Here is a 13,772-nt window from a genome sequence, read left to right on the forward strand (position 1 = left end):
AGCTTCCAGTGTGACTTAAAATTCAGCTGTCTGGTTAAACTTGTAGTTAACAACCTGGTTTATTTAAAGCTATTGTTTACCTCTTCTAAAAACAAAAGCCATTATACTTCCTGAAGACTTTATTCCCTCTGCCTTATTATCTACTAGTCTAAACAAATGTCACAGCTGCCCTTCTCCAAGGGACTGTAAACTACAAGGTGAAATTTCCATAAGCTGCCATACAGACAGTCTGTCAGAGTGCAAAGCAAGACAAGTGTTAAGTTTCATTAATATCAACTATTGCAGGTGAGCTTTCAAAACAGATATAGAAATTGCTTTGCTGTGAAAGTAAAACTGTTAAAGTATTCCACACCAACACCCATGAGGCATTGAACTCAGAGCTGAAAATGTTTTAAAACTCTGATTCTGAGAAGGCAAACTGAACATCCTCCCTTTTACTAAATTTCAGCATTTACAGTAGTTATTTTGTGGTGGGGAGGGATGCGACAAGGGAGAAGGGAGTAGGTGGAGAAAGCAACAGCTAATTAAACCATTACAAGAATGCTCTTTGAAAAAACATACTGCAATAATTAAACATCACAAGCCAAAACCTAGATCTGTCTCCCATATCTCAACAGAAAAGTTCAAATATATATACATATATATATTTAAACCCTCATTTGCGGAGGCAGAGCTACCTAACAAAAGTTTTCCAAAGGCAAACCAAAAATTATTACAGCTATCATGCACATTATATTTGCAAATGCCACAATTTTCAAGTGTTTCCTGTCAGAATCTTTTGAGGAGTACCCTTTAGTACAATTCTTTTATTATGCAAAAATGTGACAGTTACTAAAATCATTAAAAGACATATTTCGCAAGTGATGTTTATTGAGAGGGGGATGAAAAATCTCAATCTAGAATTAGTGCTTTTTGCCTAATGCAAACAAACCTGATTTAAATAATGGTGCTTCTTCAGAACAATGATTTATTCTGTTAGTCTTACAGAAATTTAAGGAAAAGTAATGAACTTTACCATTAACGACATACCAGGCTAAATACTCCCAGGCCAAAACTGGAGACGTAATCTGAGGATACAATTACAGCTGATTTCACAATGTTTTCAATCAGATATAAGAGACTGCCTAATCTCAAAGTGAGTATAATAATAGGACACAAAAGAGAAACAGAAATGCAATATACCGAGATCTTAGAGCTTGTCTTCCAAGCTATTTCACAACAAACTCTTCTCCAACACAGCAGAGAACAAAATTAGACAGCACCCTGACACCATTTCCCCCCTCCAGACTGTAGTAATTGTGAATCTATCCCTACATGCCGCACAGCTTGAGAAATAAAACCTTTCACAGAATCTAAAGAATAATAGAGACTATTGCTTTTCTGCAAGCTATTTTATTTGCAAATAAGGATTATTAAAGCATAGACTTTTTGTATAAAGTAGGGGATGAGGAATTAGAAACAGAGAAAAGATGTAATAATTGATCATGGAACAATTAGGAAACAGTGTGGTTTGGCTATGGAAAAACAAATGCACTTTCAGGATGTGTCAAGTGAGCTATTTCCAATGACAGGACAGTATTAGTACTGCTGTACAACATACTTGTGAGATTTTATCTGAAGTAGTTAACATAATTTGGTTACCACGGTCAAGAAACATTAATTTGGTGGTGGCAGGCTACCAGAATATTGAATAGAGACAAAGAATCAACCATGCGAAAGCAGACACTGACTATGTCAATATTAAGAAATTAAACCTGTCCATAAATATTCTGCAGCACTGGGCTAACTGGAAAACAATAACTCATAGCTATACTTTAAAACTCTCTTACCATCCAAACATGGTGCTGCATCCAGCAGCCTGGTGGAAATAATCCCTGGCTCATGCTAATTCAGGAACTGTGCCCAGGAACTGTTTGGTCCAGAGCCACAACCATGATAGGGACCAATTTACCAACCAGATTTTGAGTGCCAACAACCAGAACTATCCCTGGCACTGGGGGTTTCTGGACCATGATACAAGTATTCCTGAGACTCTGCTCTGGTGCAGAGATTTCAGATCTATCTAAGAAAGGTAACTAAAGCAGTTTAGTGTAACAGTCAATCAGTGCCACAGAGGTTCATTTTCCTTGCCAAGAAAAAATACAGATTAATGTACATGGAATTGCATGTAGTCATAACGAGCTGCTCTTAATACTAGTTCAATTAAGGTATTTTGATGACAAATACTCTAAGAAAGCTTGTCTTGTTTCCTGAAAGAATGAGGGTTGAGAACACAATTGATTACCTTCCTGAAGTATTTATACAGAGCAAACACTGGGGGGCTAGGAAAGCTAATAAAGCTAATGGGCAACATTGGCAAGAATAATGTGGGTATATAAACTGTAGGAATAAGTGTAAGGTAGAAAGTAAAAGGAGTTTTCTAGCCCGAAGAGGAATGGGGAATTCAACAGCTCTTCAATAGCATTATGTAGGTTAAAACTAGTTCTAGGTTGAAACCCTACCAATCTATGAAAGGGAGTTTATGACATTGTCACCTGCAATAATTTTGTGACCAAAAAAGTCCTTCTAGTCTCATATTCCTGTGTAAGAGCAGGCATACTCTTACCAAGCATAAAGCACTAACCAGCAGTGTGAGAGATTCTGCCTTACTTTTTTCTTAGAGCTTCTCCTCTGAATGCTTCTCTGTTTCTTAATAACTGCTGTCACCTTGTCAGCATCTATTCCTGCCATAAGAGATCACATTTATTCTCACAGGAATTTAAGCTTATACTATAGTATGTCATAGGTTTAAAAACTTTCTCAAGAAAGATACAGCTGCAGGAGCTGCAAATGGTACAGCCTCACTCACAACTATTTTACCAAATAAGTTACTATTGAACACCAGATTAATAACAAGTAGTATCTCCACAATTACACCTTCTGCCACAGAATGCCTGCCCCTGAATGTGACTTGATTTGGAAGAACATGCCTTCCCATTCAAATTGAAATTTTGTCTCTCTCTAAACCGCATATATGAAACAAATTCTTGATTCCTCACTTTTTATGAGTAACACCCTGAATAAAAAGAAAGATACAAGGTACAAAATGAGAGATATTTTAGATATTGATCAGAATAGAAATGATACATAAACAATGAGATGATGAATAAGTAGTAATAATTATTCAGTTAAAAATACTGCAAAATTTGTTTCTTCAGAATGTATTTCACAGAAGAAAAATAAGCAGAAGCCTTGAAAGTAATTAAAAAATCATAACACTATTATGAAACCAGGTAATCCAATGATAATGAAAGAAATGTTATGTTAACCCTTAGTGAGACTCCTAGCAGGCAGCACTGAGTTTAGGACCTCCAGATTTACAGCAACTCAATACTGGCTGAGTTAACATATACCAATCTTCAGAGCTGAAAGATGACAACACAGCCATGTATTTCTCAATGGAGACTCCAGCAGGGATATTCAATTACACTTATTTAAGGGGACTGCCATATAATACACATGAAAATTTTTCTCCACTCTCTTCAAAGGCAGGATTCTAGAGGTAACCCTAAGTACTCCATGGTGAAGAGCAGATATGCTTGTAATTTGTCTTAATACTGCAAAACATAGTTTCATGATCTTATACGTGCTCAATGGCATGGAATGTCTCTTATTCATTGCAACTCCAAAAAACAAAGATTTCATTATTTTGTAATGTATGAAGTGAATTAACCCAAATTCATTTTAGACTTGACATTAAGCTCAAAAAGTGGAGAAATTAATTCAAGACACTACATGTTCTAATATCTGATTAGAAGTGTATGAAATAGCCTGGATTACCTAAAAAATCTTTAGACAAAGATGGAGTTCTAAGAGTCCTAAGATGGTATATCTCATTATTTAGACAATGAACAAAACCGAGTTACCTCTAACTGGGGGAAGGGGAGCTGTGTAACCCTGTGGCTGCATCTTGTAACCATATGTCTGCTAACAGGGATGGGAGGAGAGCTAAAGCTCTTCCTGTCTCCTTGGTAGAAGTCCACCTGGATAAGCATGATTAATTCCTTAATCACCTCACAAACACCCAGGTGACATCTCTTGATTAATAACAACTCTTTCAAGAACTTGTTGATAATATTTTTATAAAATTAATATAGAAGAACAAATATTCATACCTGTTTAAAAGCCATTTAGCTACAGATGTGGTTTTCACTTCTCAAAAATGTATTTATCTCATTCCTGATTTACTGGCCTTTGCTCTTGCTATTTAAGGGAGTAGGCAGCTTAACTGAATTCAGTGTCTGCTATACCATACATTTATATGAAGTAACCTTAAAAAAGACTGTTTTGCCGAGGATGAACCTTTAATCTATTTGATACAAAGAATGTATCTGAAACAAGGTTGTATAAAATGGGTATGGGGAAGTGTATATATATTTAGTCAGCCTACCACCAAGCATTTGTGCATACTCGACCTTATCTTTTTCAAACAGACCCAGTACACTGTCTTGTTGTATACTTCAGTCCATGAGGACTTATTTTGATTTATTTCAAGAATATCCAAAATACCTCTGCTTATTTCCTGTGTTCTTCAGAACTCAGCAGGATATCAACAGATAGAGATATTGTCAGGAAGCATCCTGAATTGCCAAGTGGCTGGAAAAACAAGAATCCCTATTTTGCCATAGTTCCTGCTGGACCAACTTGCCAGCGTGCAACAGTTTGGCTCACCTTGCCATTATTAGATATAATCAGTTCCTTGAGTCCCCTGCTTGGCAGGTGGTAAAGAAATGAAATTTCCCCATCTCCTGGAGGAAGACAGTCTGCAAAGAACAAAACAAACCTTTCTGCACTGTGGTCTTTTTATTCAAATCTGCTTGAACTTATATTTAAAAAAAAAAAAAAAAGACTACTTTTGTACTTCCAATATGGTAATCCCAAGTAGTTCTATGCTTTGTCTCTCTCTAGGCTTTTTCTCAAGTAATTTCCAAAATGGTTCACAACAGATATTACCATGATCCCACATACACATTAGCTGAGGAAAGATGGACTTTTATGTTCAGTACATTTTATAAACAGCCTGCAGTTCCCAAGGTTATTGAAAATCAAGTGTTCGAGTTCCTCTGATTCTGGCAAGGATAGTGTAAGCTAAAGACTCTTCCTTGTCTTAAAGTGTCATCCAACCAAGCCCACACTACAAAAATGGAAAGGAATGTTTTTCAAAATTATTAGTGGCGAAGAATTTATAAATCCCTTGGAATTCCAGGATAGCTACACACTTCCTGATTTTAGATACTAACTGCCATTGCTACAAAGAAATAATAAGATAAGTTATGCCCTCTTATTCTGCAGCCATTCTTTTTTAACTCTCTGAAAGCCACGTGGACTCAGGTGAACGATTATGTCCAGTATTTACTAGAAGATAAATTCAATACTTGGAAGAAGGACATGTATTCATGCTGTTCTCCATCATCACACAAAAGAAAGCACTAATAGCATGAATATGAGGAAGCAGATGACAGATGAGAGAGAAGGGAGTATTTTGTGGTTTGAGGTCTGAGTTTTGTATAATCCAAAGTGAAACAGGCACAACTAGACCACTATCAAATTCTCCAGCTTTCTTTCAAGTGTAGCCTTGATTGTAAGCATTGTAGAGAACTGTCACAAATCGTCCTTTCATTGGTATTATCAGAGGTATTATCAGAGTAAATATCACCCTTAAAGAGTATCCACTAATTACCTTGTTACTTTAATTCACTATCAGGAGTTAATGTGTACAGGTTAAATTATAGTTTAGAGGTAGAAATTAATAGTTTAAAGACAATGCCTGTTTTCATACTGGAATGGCAGCAGTTATCAGATTATTCAGGTAATTATCTTTTAATACACAATACATCTGCAGATAGAACAGTATTAGAGATATTCCTTTACTACATAGTACTATCAGTATTAGAGATATTCCTTCACTACATAGTACTACATAAGTATTTTTAATAGAGATTATTAAAATTTCCCTACTCTCTTACTCTTCAGCTGCAGAATATAAGGAAAAGTCATTGCATATGGGCAAACTTTTTGTGTGTTCTCTGACTCATATACTGTGATTTCCAAACTGAAAAAAGTTAGAGTACAGAAGCTAAAATACTAAGTCACAACTGTCCAACAGTCTTATCTGGGATTTTTCTGAAGCACAGACCAACATGGATTTCATCACACTGGATCTACACTGGCTCAACAGACAACATATGACACAGAATGTATGACAGAAAATGCCTAAGTAATTCATCACTGCATGGAAAAAGTTTGTGCACAGGGACAATTATCTTTCTGCTCTCACAGAAATGAAAACACACTTTATAGTGGTAATATATTTATGCTTACAATTAGATCATACTGTAAATAATTTACCAAAGACCCTTCTGAATTTCTCCCCTTCTCAAATAGTAAATATCGTCTACAGAAAAGGTATATTTACCTTGAAAAGACAACATTTAATAATGTCTCTAGATTAAGTTTGCATTGTTTTAATCTCAGAGAGATAATGTGGTCAAAAGAAGGTTCTTCGTTTCATATGCTAATATTGTTCCTAGAGACTATAAATCACCTCGACAGTCCCATACCTAAATTTCTGGATATACAAGTACTGGACTTTCACTTCAATCCATTTGTAACTAACCTACTTATAGGGTCTTTCCTCTGAACCTCTTGGTTTATGAGGATATATAGTCTACATTTTTAACATCTTAGTTCATAGTCATAATTTAGAAAGGGCAAAATATTTTCATAAATGTGCTACGACATTTATGACAAACACATCTAAATAGAAACTAAGAAAATTAGAGGCTGCAAACATTATCTGTAATACCTTGTTGGTGCCTGCCAATGTGTGCCCTAGGAATCACTCACCAGATAAAAGCATAACTGAGTAATAATTTTCTACAGACTAAAACAGAAAACAGACACCCGAAGCTCAATCTACCCACTTATTTTAAGTGACTTGGCCACTGGGATGATGCTCACCTCAGAGCAGTAAGCCTACCTTTATTTTTTGGCCAGCTCTCTATTACACAGTCTCAGTGGAAGTCCATTTCTCACAAATCTGTACTGGCAATTGCATAAGGAACTGTGAGACCTAGACAAAATTCAAGACATGAACATGGATGCCCGTATCCAAAACTGCGAACCAACCCCTTTCACTCCACTAAGTGGCCCCTTAATCCTGGATGTCCTTGAATTCTCTGGGTACCTCAGGGAACTCTTACCTCCTGACAGTTCAATAGGCTCCCAAAATTCCACGTTGTGCACATGCTCATCATAGACCCACTCTGAGCCCACCTGACTTCCTCTGTGATTCCTGTAGGACCCAATCTAGGAAATGTAATCTGATTACGTCACTAGTCACACTGATAGCTTCTGGCTATCAGGTTTGGATTTGTTCGCTTTTTCTTAGTATAAGGTGGAGGATGTACCACCCTGGAACAGTTGCCTGGCTACTGAGGGACAGCAACTCAGCTGTCTCTTCACCTGATGGGATTCACATCCGCAACTCTGCCTCCTGGTGACATGCAATTAAAGCATGCTCTAATTGCAAGGCCACAAGCTTTTTAAATACAACTACTTATTTTTCATTTATTGTGTAAAAGCTGGATTAAAGAAGTGAGAGCAATTTCATTCTGAGATGTGTTGTCATTTGGACGTCTTGTGGCAGTTAGGTCTCTTGGCTGGTCAGACAGCTGCCAAGACAGCTCTCATCATCTTCAGCACTGGGATGATGATTTGGTTTTCAAAGGACTATAACTGTCATAGGACATCAAGACAATATAACACAAGGTGATCTTGCAGGTAGCTGGAATCCATTATATGATGAATTTTCAAAAGTTTAGGCAAGCCTTGAAACTTTTCTATGTGTTCAGTAGCAGGTAGGTCATTAACATTACGCATTCTTGGTGTTCTTGTAATAGCAGGTGTTGACCTGTCATTTAAGGCTTACTCTTCGTAGGCTGTGACACAGTACTCACTGTAAGATAATGTTTGTAATAGCGTATGATCATCATTACAGACAGGACAGGACAAGAGTAGGAATAGTACTAAGCATATACAGGTGAACATTAAAATCTATTTATATCATCTTAGTTTTAGCTGGGGTAACCATGTTAGATGACCAGAAAATATATTGGATGCACAAGGCAGAGATGAGCTTGGATTTTCACTGACAAAAACAGCCAATAGAAGCAAATCTATTGCAAAGTAGCCAGTAGACACCATTTTTATTTTATTCCATGAACTCCATGGAACACAATTCCATGAACTTTTTTCCTGTGTGAGAAAAGCACTTTAAAGATAAAACACATGAGACCAAGCATGACGTTACCCATAAACTCTCATTAAGTGACTAGTTAACACCAGCTTCTGAGAATTTTATCTGAATAGCAATTTCAAGACAGTTCTGTCAAACAGAACACACAATACTTAAAAAACTATCTACAGCAAGCAGTATCTACAGCAAACAGTCAGGCATAGTGCAGCGGAGCCCAGACTGGTGGAGGCTGTGTGAAATGAGCTATCTCTCTAAGCTAGCCATAAGAGTACGATATTACAGCCTAGTCTTGCAGAGAGGATTGCCTCTCAGCTAGGTTTATTGGGTTGGGTATGGTGTTGCACACGACGACACTGCATTTTAGCATGAAAGTTTGTAGCTCCATTAAGGCTTTTGCTGTAATGTATAGACATAGTTTGGGTTGACGCATACTTATGCATCTCTACACTGCACTGTTGACCAGCGTAAAGATTCCATAAGAATGATGTTTAATAGAAACATGGATCCAACAGGTTTCCAAGAGAGATGCATCTCTAAGATCCCAGAGATAGACTGAGTCACGGTAGAGCATGCCTAATCAAATTATGAAAGGAAAGCTTTTATACCTAAGAGATCTTAATTCAATCAGAAACTCATACAGCTAACCTCTTTGCAGAAACTGCCCATCATGTGTATGTGTTGCCAAATGCTATAGAAAGCCTGTAAAGGTTTTTCAAAAGGTCGGATCTCAGATAGAAGGCTTTAGCCTGAAGGACAGCTAAGGAATAGAGGTACATTTCAGTGGAGAAGCCATGAAGCTTAAAAAAATAAAAGTGAATGAACTGGTATAAAACTTGGCTGGACTCTGGGTTGTGGCTCAGATTTCTGTCCAATAACATATTCTTTACTATTTATGGTTTAATAGTCATTAGTCTAAGGACTTTTAGATGCAGAAAACCTGCTAAAAGATACTAACTGACATGCATTTAGAAGCTGGAATGCTATCAGACACTAACATTAACTTAATTGTTTTTCTTCCGAGGGGGAGCTTCAGAAACTAATTTATTCTTTATAGATCTCTTAGAGAAAAAACCTTTTTTGTCAAGGTTTTCAAATTGTCCAAAATGTGTTAGAAAAGATTTACAAATAGCAACAACATGCAATTCCTTCAAACAGAATAAAATAATTTGGTATGCCACTTGGTTTATCATTTGCACAGATTTTAAAGGATTAAGCCCCAGAGAAAATCAGGAGACCAAGAGGAGATAAAAGGTTTGTTATTTATTTTGTTCTTCCTTCTCATAACTTGTTTTAATACCAACGGGGTGGAATCAACTACAATAAAGTCAATGAACTGATTGTTTGCCCTAAAGATTTTATTTATCAATAGTGCACTATGAGAGATGAATAAGTATCTGGAATGGGCAAGTATCTGTGAAGCTTGTGATTTTATGTCTTCTCTTTGGTGCTAAATAAATTAAGGACAAAATTCCAAAACCCAAGGTGAGTTCACTAGGAACTGATCCAATAGGAGGAATTTAATTTGTCAGAACAAATACAAGATGCCTACATGTGAGCTGGTCACCCCAGACCTACTTGTTCTCAATTGTGAGAAGTCAACACTTTTATTGTGCAATTGATCTTATTACACAGGGGACATCAACAATAGGTCAAATGAATCTCTCCAGGTATATAACAGATGTCCAAGGTTAGATGAGATTGAACACACCCTTTGTGTTTCTGTAATTAATAACAGTCATATAATAGATTCAATAGAAAGTTACTTCCAAGCATTAGCTTTCTTGAAGCTTAAAAGAAGAGTCAGCAGAATCATTATGTAACGATTTTGCAGACACACCATGACACTTCTGTCTGATAAAAATATTTGCCTGTAATATTTCATTAAATTTAAAGTTACTGTGTAGCAACTATAAGAGGTTGACGGCTGCCAAGAGCTGTGAGGTTGCTGAATAGAATGGTATTTCTGGAGCCTTGCCCAGAGTTGAGACAAAATTTGACTCATCTTCATGCATACATTTGCTATATACCTCCAAACTAAAATAAGGATTTAACTCCATCACGAGGTTCTAGTGATATCATGTTAGAGCTAAGAATTTATTATAATATCAGTAGAAGCTTCTAAGCGACTCTAAAGAGAAAGGTGATCTTTCCATTGCTATATTCATTGGGATGTTTGTGACCTTGAGTTGTGTTCTCCCAGAATGCACATGCCTCAAGTACTGATTCAGTTGTTGGTAGAAGGATAATTATAATTTGAGCTCCATTTTGTTTCTTTGTTCTACTTCAGAGTATATTAGCAAATATTGCAGTGAGTAGGAAATACTGTGGTTGGGAAGGCTACGCCTGCAAAAATTTAGAAACTGTAAGATAGGAATTGAGCTAGATCAGGATGGATGAATTCATCATATCTATTTTTGCTTTCATTTTCAGCTAACAAACTTCCAACAAAAATGGAGATAAAAGATTAAAAGAGAGAGAGGGGAACAAAGAGAAAATATGAAAATTGCATGACATTTAAATGACATAATTCTGTTCAATCTGCTTATATGTTATAGTATTTTATTCCATCTTTTTCTGACTTATCTGTTCAAACTGTAAGCTTCTTGACAGCTATCTGTCACTTATTGAATGCTCATGCACTTTTGAGTACAAGGGGAGTCCCAGTCTCAAGTAAGGTTTTTCAGCATCACCATAATACAAACAGTAATAAGGAACACCTTCAAACAGCTAACTAACTAATATTCCATCTTTGTTGATAGTTAATCTTTTGATCTGTATGCTGAAGAGATCAGTAAATAATAATCTGGGAACGGAGTTAAGAAATATTTTTTTTTAATTACTGAAGTATCACATCATCCATCAGAAGACGGAAGCACTAAACCCTATGAGTTCAAAGGAATCCCATGAGCTCTAGTCTCTCTGTTTCTTGTACATACATAATCTGATTCCAATACTTGTACGGGATACCCAAGCAGGTTTCAAAAATGCTTGTACTTTTACTGAGAAAAGTTGTTCTGCAGTTTTTCAGATGGATAACCTACTTAACTGCTGCTCTGGATTTTTAAAAAGAATTGGTGAACAATAATACAGTGAGAAAGTTTTCAGCATGCACTATTTGCAACATATTATTGCACCAGCTTTATTCACAAGGCTCATACTGGTCAGCTGGACTGCAACATTTTGACATATGGTAATTACCACAGTGGAGAAGAAAAGGCTCAGAAAGACAGAAAGGAATTATAATTCATGGTGTTAAAACAGTACTAACAATAGCTACTGTAGCAAAATACTCACTTCTGTTATCACTACACAGTAATACAATAGTTTAAGTTATTCTTATTATTTTGTCTAATTACTATCAAAAAAAAAAAGCAACATTTACTCTTACCACTGAGAAGCCAGTGTGGAAAAGATATCGGTGGTTTCAGGTTCTTGGAACAGTTTCAAAAGTTCTGGTTCAGATGATAAGTCAGCAAGGATCCTTAACTCGATATGGGAAAAATCTAGAAAACAGAGTGTTAAAATGAATCTATTGCTCTAAAATAAAAACATACCTGTATTTTAACCAAACTACCACAAATTAAAACGCAAGCCTGGACTGTTCAGTTACTTCCTTGCACTCAAAGAAATCAGATGCCTCTAAAAAGCTCATGCTGAGGAAGTTATGTTCCAGCTACAGATCACAAGGTGTCTGATTCCTTCATTATCTTCAGGTGTCAATTAATCTTATTAGCTCTTATTTTCTACTGACAAGGCTTACATATCTTCTACTTCCAAAGCATACTAAGGAGCATACATCATATAACAATATTAATTGATACTAAGGGATTTGACAGCCTTGTAAAATATAATGCCATCCAAAGGAGAGGGGAAAAAAAGATGACAGAACTGTGAACATTAATATGTATGAGAATAATAATACATACTGTCTTACCTGCTGCTAAAAATGTATACCCTTTTTTTGAAACAAACAATGTTCTTGGGGAAATAGTTACTATTTCCTCTTCTTTTCCTAGAGAGGAGATAGACATTTAAGTCCCAAACCCCAGTCCAAAAATATTGTGTTGCAAACCATAGGACGTTGTAAATGACATACCAAACACACAACTAAAACCACACAAATGGCAATGTAAGCAACCTAGCAAAGCACCAACTGCCAGCATCACAATTATTTTACTCTATGAGTCATGTACAACATCTTTATCTCTGCCATCCTTGCAGTACCGCTTACTTCTCCTCCTTGGTCAAAACCAAACCCTTCCCAAAACACTAGCTAACAAGTATCTACAATAATTAACATTATTCACAGATCACTTAATAAAGGAGGCATTCAGATAAGGAAGGGTCTACAGAGATGAACTAAAAAATATATTTTCTTATCTTTGAACGTGCTGCAGCAATGTGTTAATAACCAAATTCTGAGGTACAGGTGGTAGGGGAATACAATATTGAGAACATACAGCTGATACAGTCATCCAAATTCTAATGACAGAAATCCCCTATAATACCATAAAGCAGTAACGTGCATTGACAGGTTATTAGAAACTCAGTGCATCCTGGGAATACCACTTGTCTTGCTGTAGAAAGGGATGGTGGTTTGAAATACAACAGAATTAATCTGATCAGCATAAAAGTGGAAAAGATAAGTGTGTCTTGATACAGGAATGAAAAACTTAGAAATACGTTTTTGAGAAGCACATATTAGAAGATCATTAACAAAATTGATTGGACTGTTTCCAGAAAGGCCTATGTGCCACAGTTATGCACAGCAGCTCAGATTTACACAGCCACTGCTCACTCATTTTTTTATAACAACTTTTAAAAAATACTTATAAAAATGGATCAGATAGATAAAATAAAACTGCTGTCAAAGTTTTACATTGTTTTCAACAGATTCCTGTTTTATGATCTGTATTATTTCAAATGGAGGGAGTGAATAGCTGTAAAAAGGCAAGCCTGCCCTTATCTGAGAACCAAGTGCAATAAATAAATAAATAAACCGGATGAAGTTCAATAAGGCCAAGTGCCGGGTTCTACACTTCGGCCACAACAACCCCAGGCAACCCTACAGGCTTGGGGACGAGTGGCTGGAAAGCTGCCCCACAGAAAAGGACCTGGGGGTGTTGATTGACAGCCGGCTGGATATGAGCCAGCAGTGTGCCCAGGTGGCCAAGAAGGCCAACGGCATCCTGGCCTGTATCAGAAATAGTGTGGCCAGCAGGAGCAGGGAGGTGATCGTGCCTCTGTACTCGGCTCTGGTGAGGCCGCACCTCGAATACTGTGTTCAGTTTTGGGCCCCTCACTACAAGAAAGACATTGAGGTGCTGGAGCGTGTCCAGAGAAGGGCGACGAAGCTGGTGAGGGGTCTGGAACACAAGTCTTATGAGGAGCGGCTGAGGGAACTGGGGTTGTTCAGTCTGGAGAAGAGGAGGCTGAGGGGAGACCTTATCGCTCTCTACAACTACCTGAAAGGGGG

At 37.0% G+C, this 13,772-nt stretch overlaps 1 protein-coding gene across 1 annotated transcript in view; it reads right to left on the reverse strand.

Annotated features, from left to right (window-relative positions):
- POLN (DNA polymerase nu) overlaps positions 1 to 13,772 on the reverse strand; it is a 103,272-nt gene that overhangs the window by 44,322 nt on the left and 45,178 nt on the right. The window contains exons 17-18 of the mRNA XM_059817958.1: positions 12,231 to 12,308; positions 11,685 to 11,799 (exon numbers count right to left, since the gene is read on the reverse strand). Coding sequence (XP_059673941.1) covers positions 11,685 to 11,799; positions 12,231 to 12,308 — 193 coding nt within the window. The remainder of the gene's footprint in view (positions 1 to 11,684; positions 11,800 to 12,230; positions 12,309 to 13,772) is intronic.

This window comes from Gavia stellata, chromosome 5, assembly GCF_030936135.1.
Source record: "Gavia stellata isolate bGavSte3 chromosome 5, bGavSte3.hap2, whole genome shotgun sequence".
NCBI lineage: Eukaryota > Metazoa > Chordata > Aves > Gaviiformes > Gaviidae > Gavia > Gavia stellata.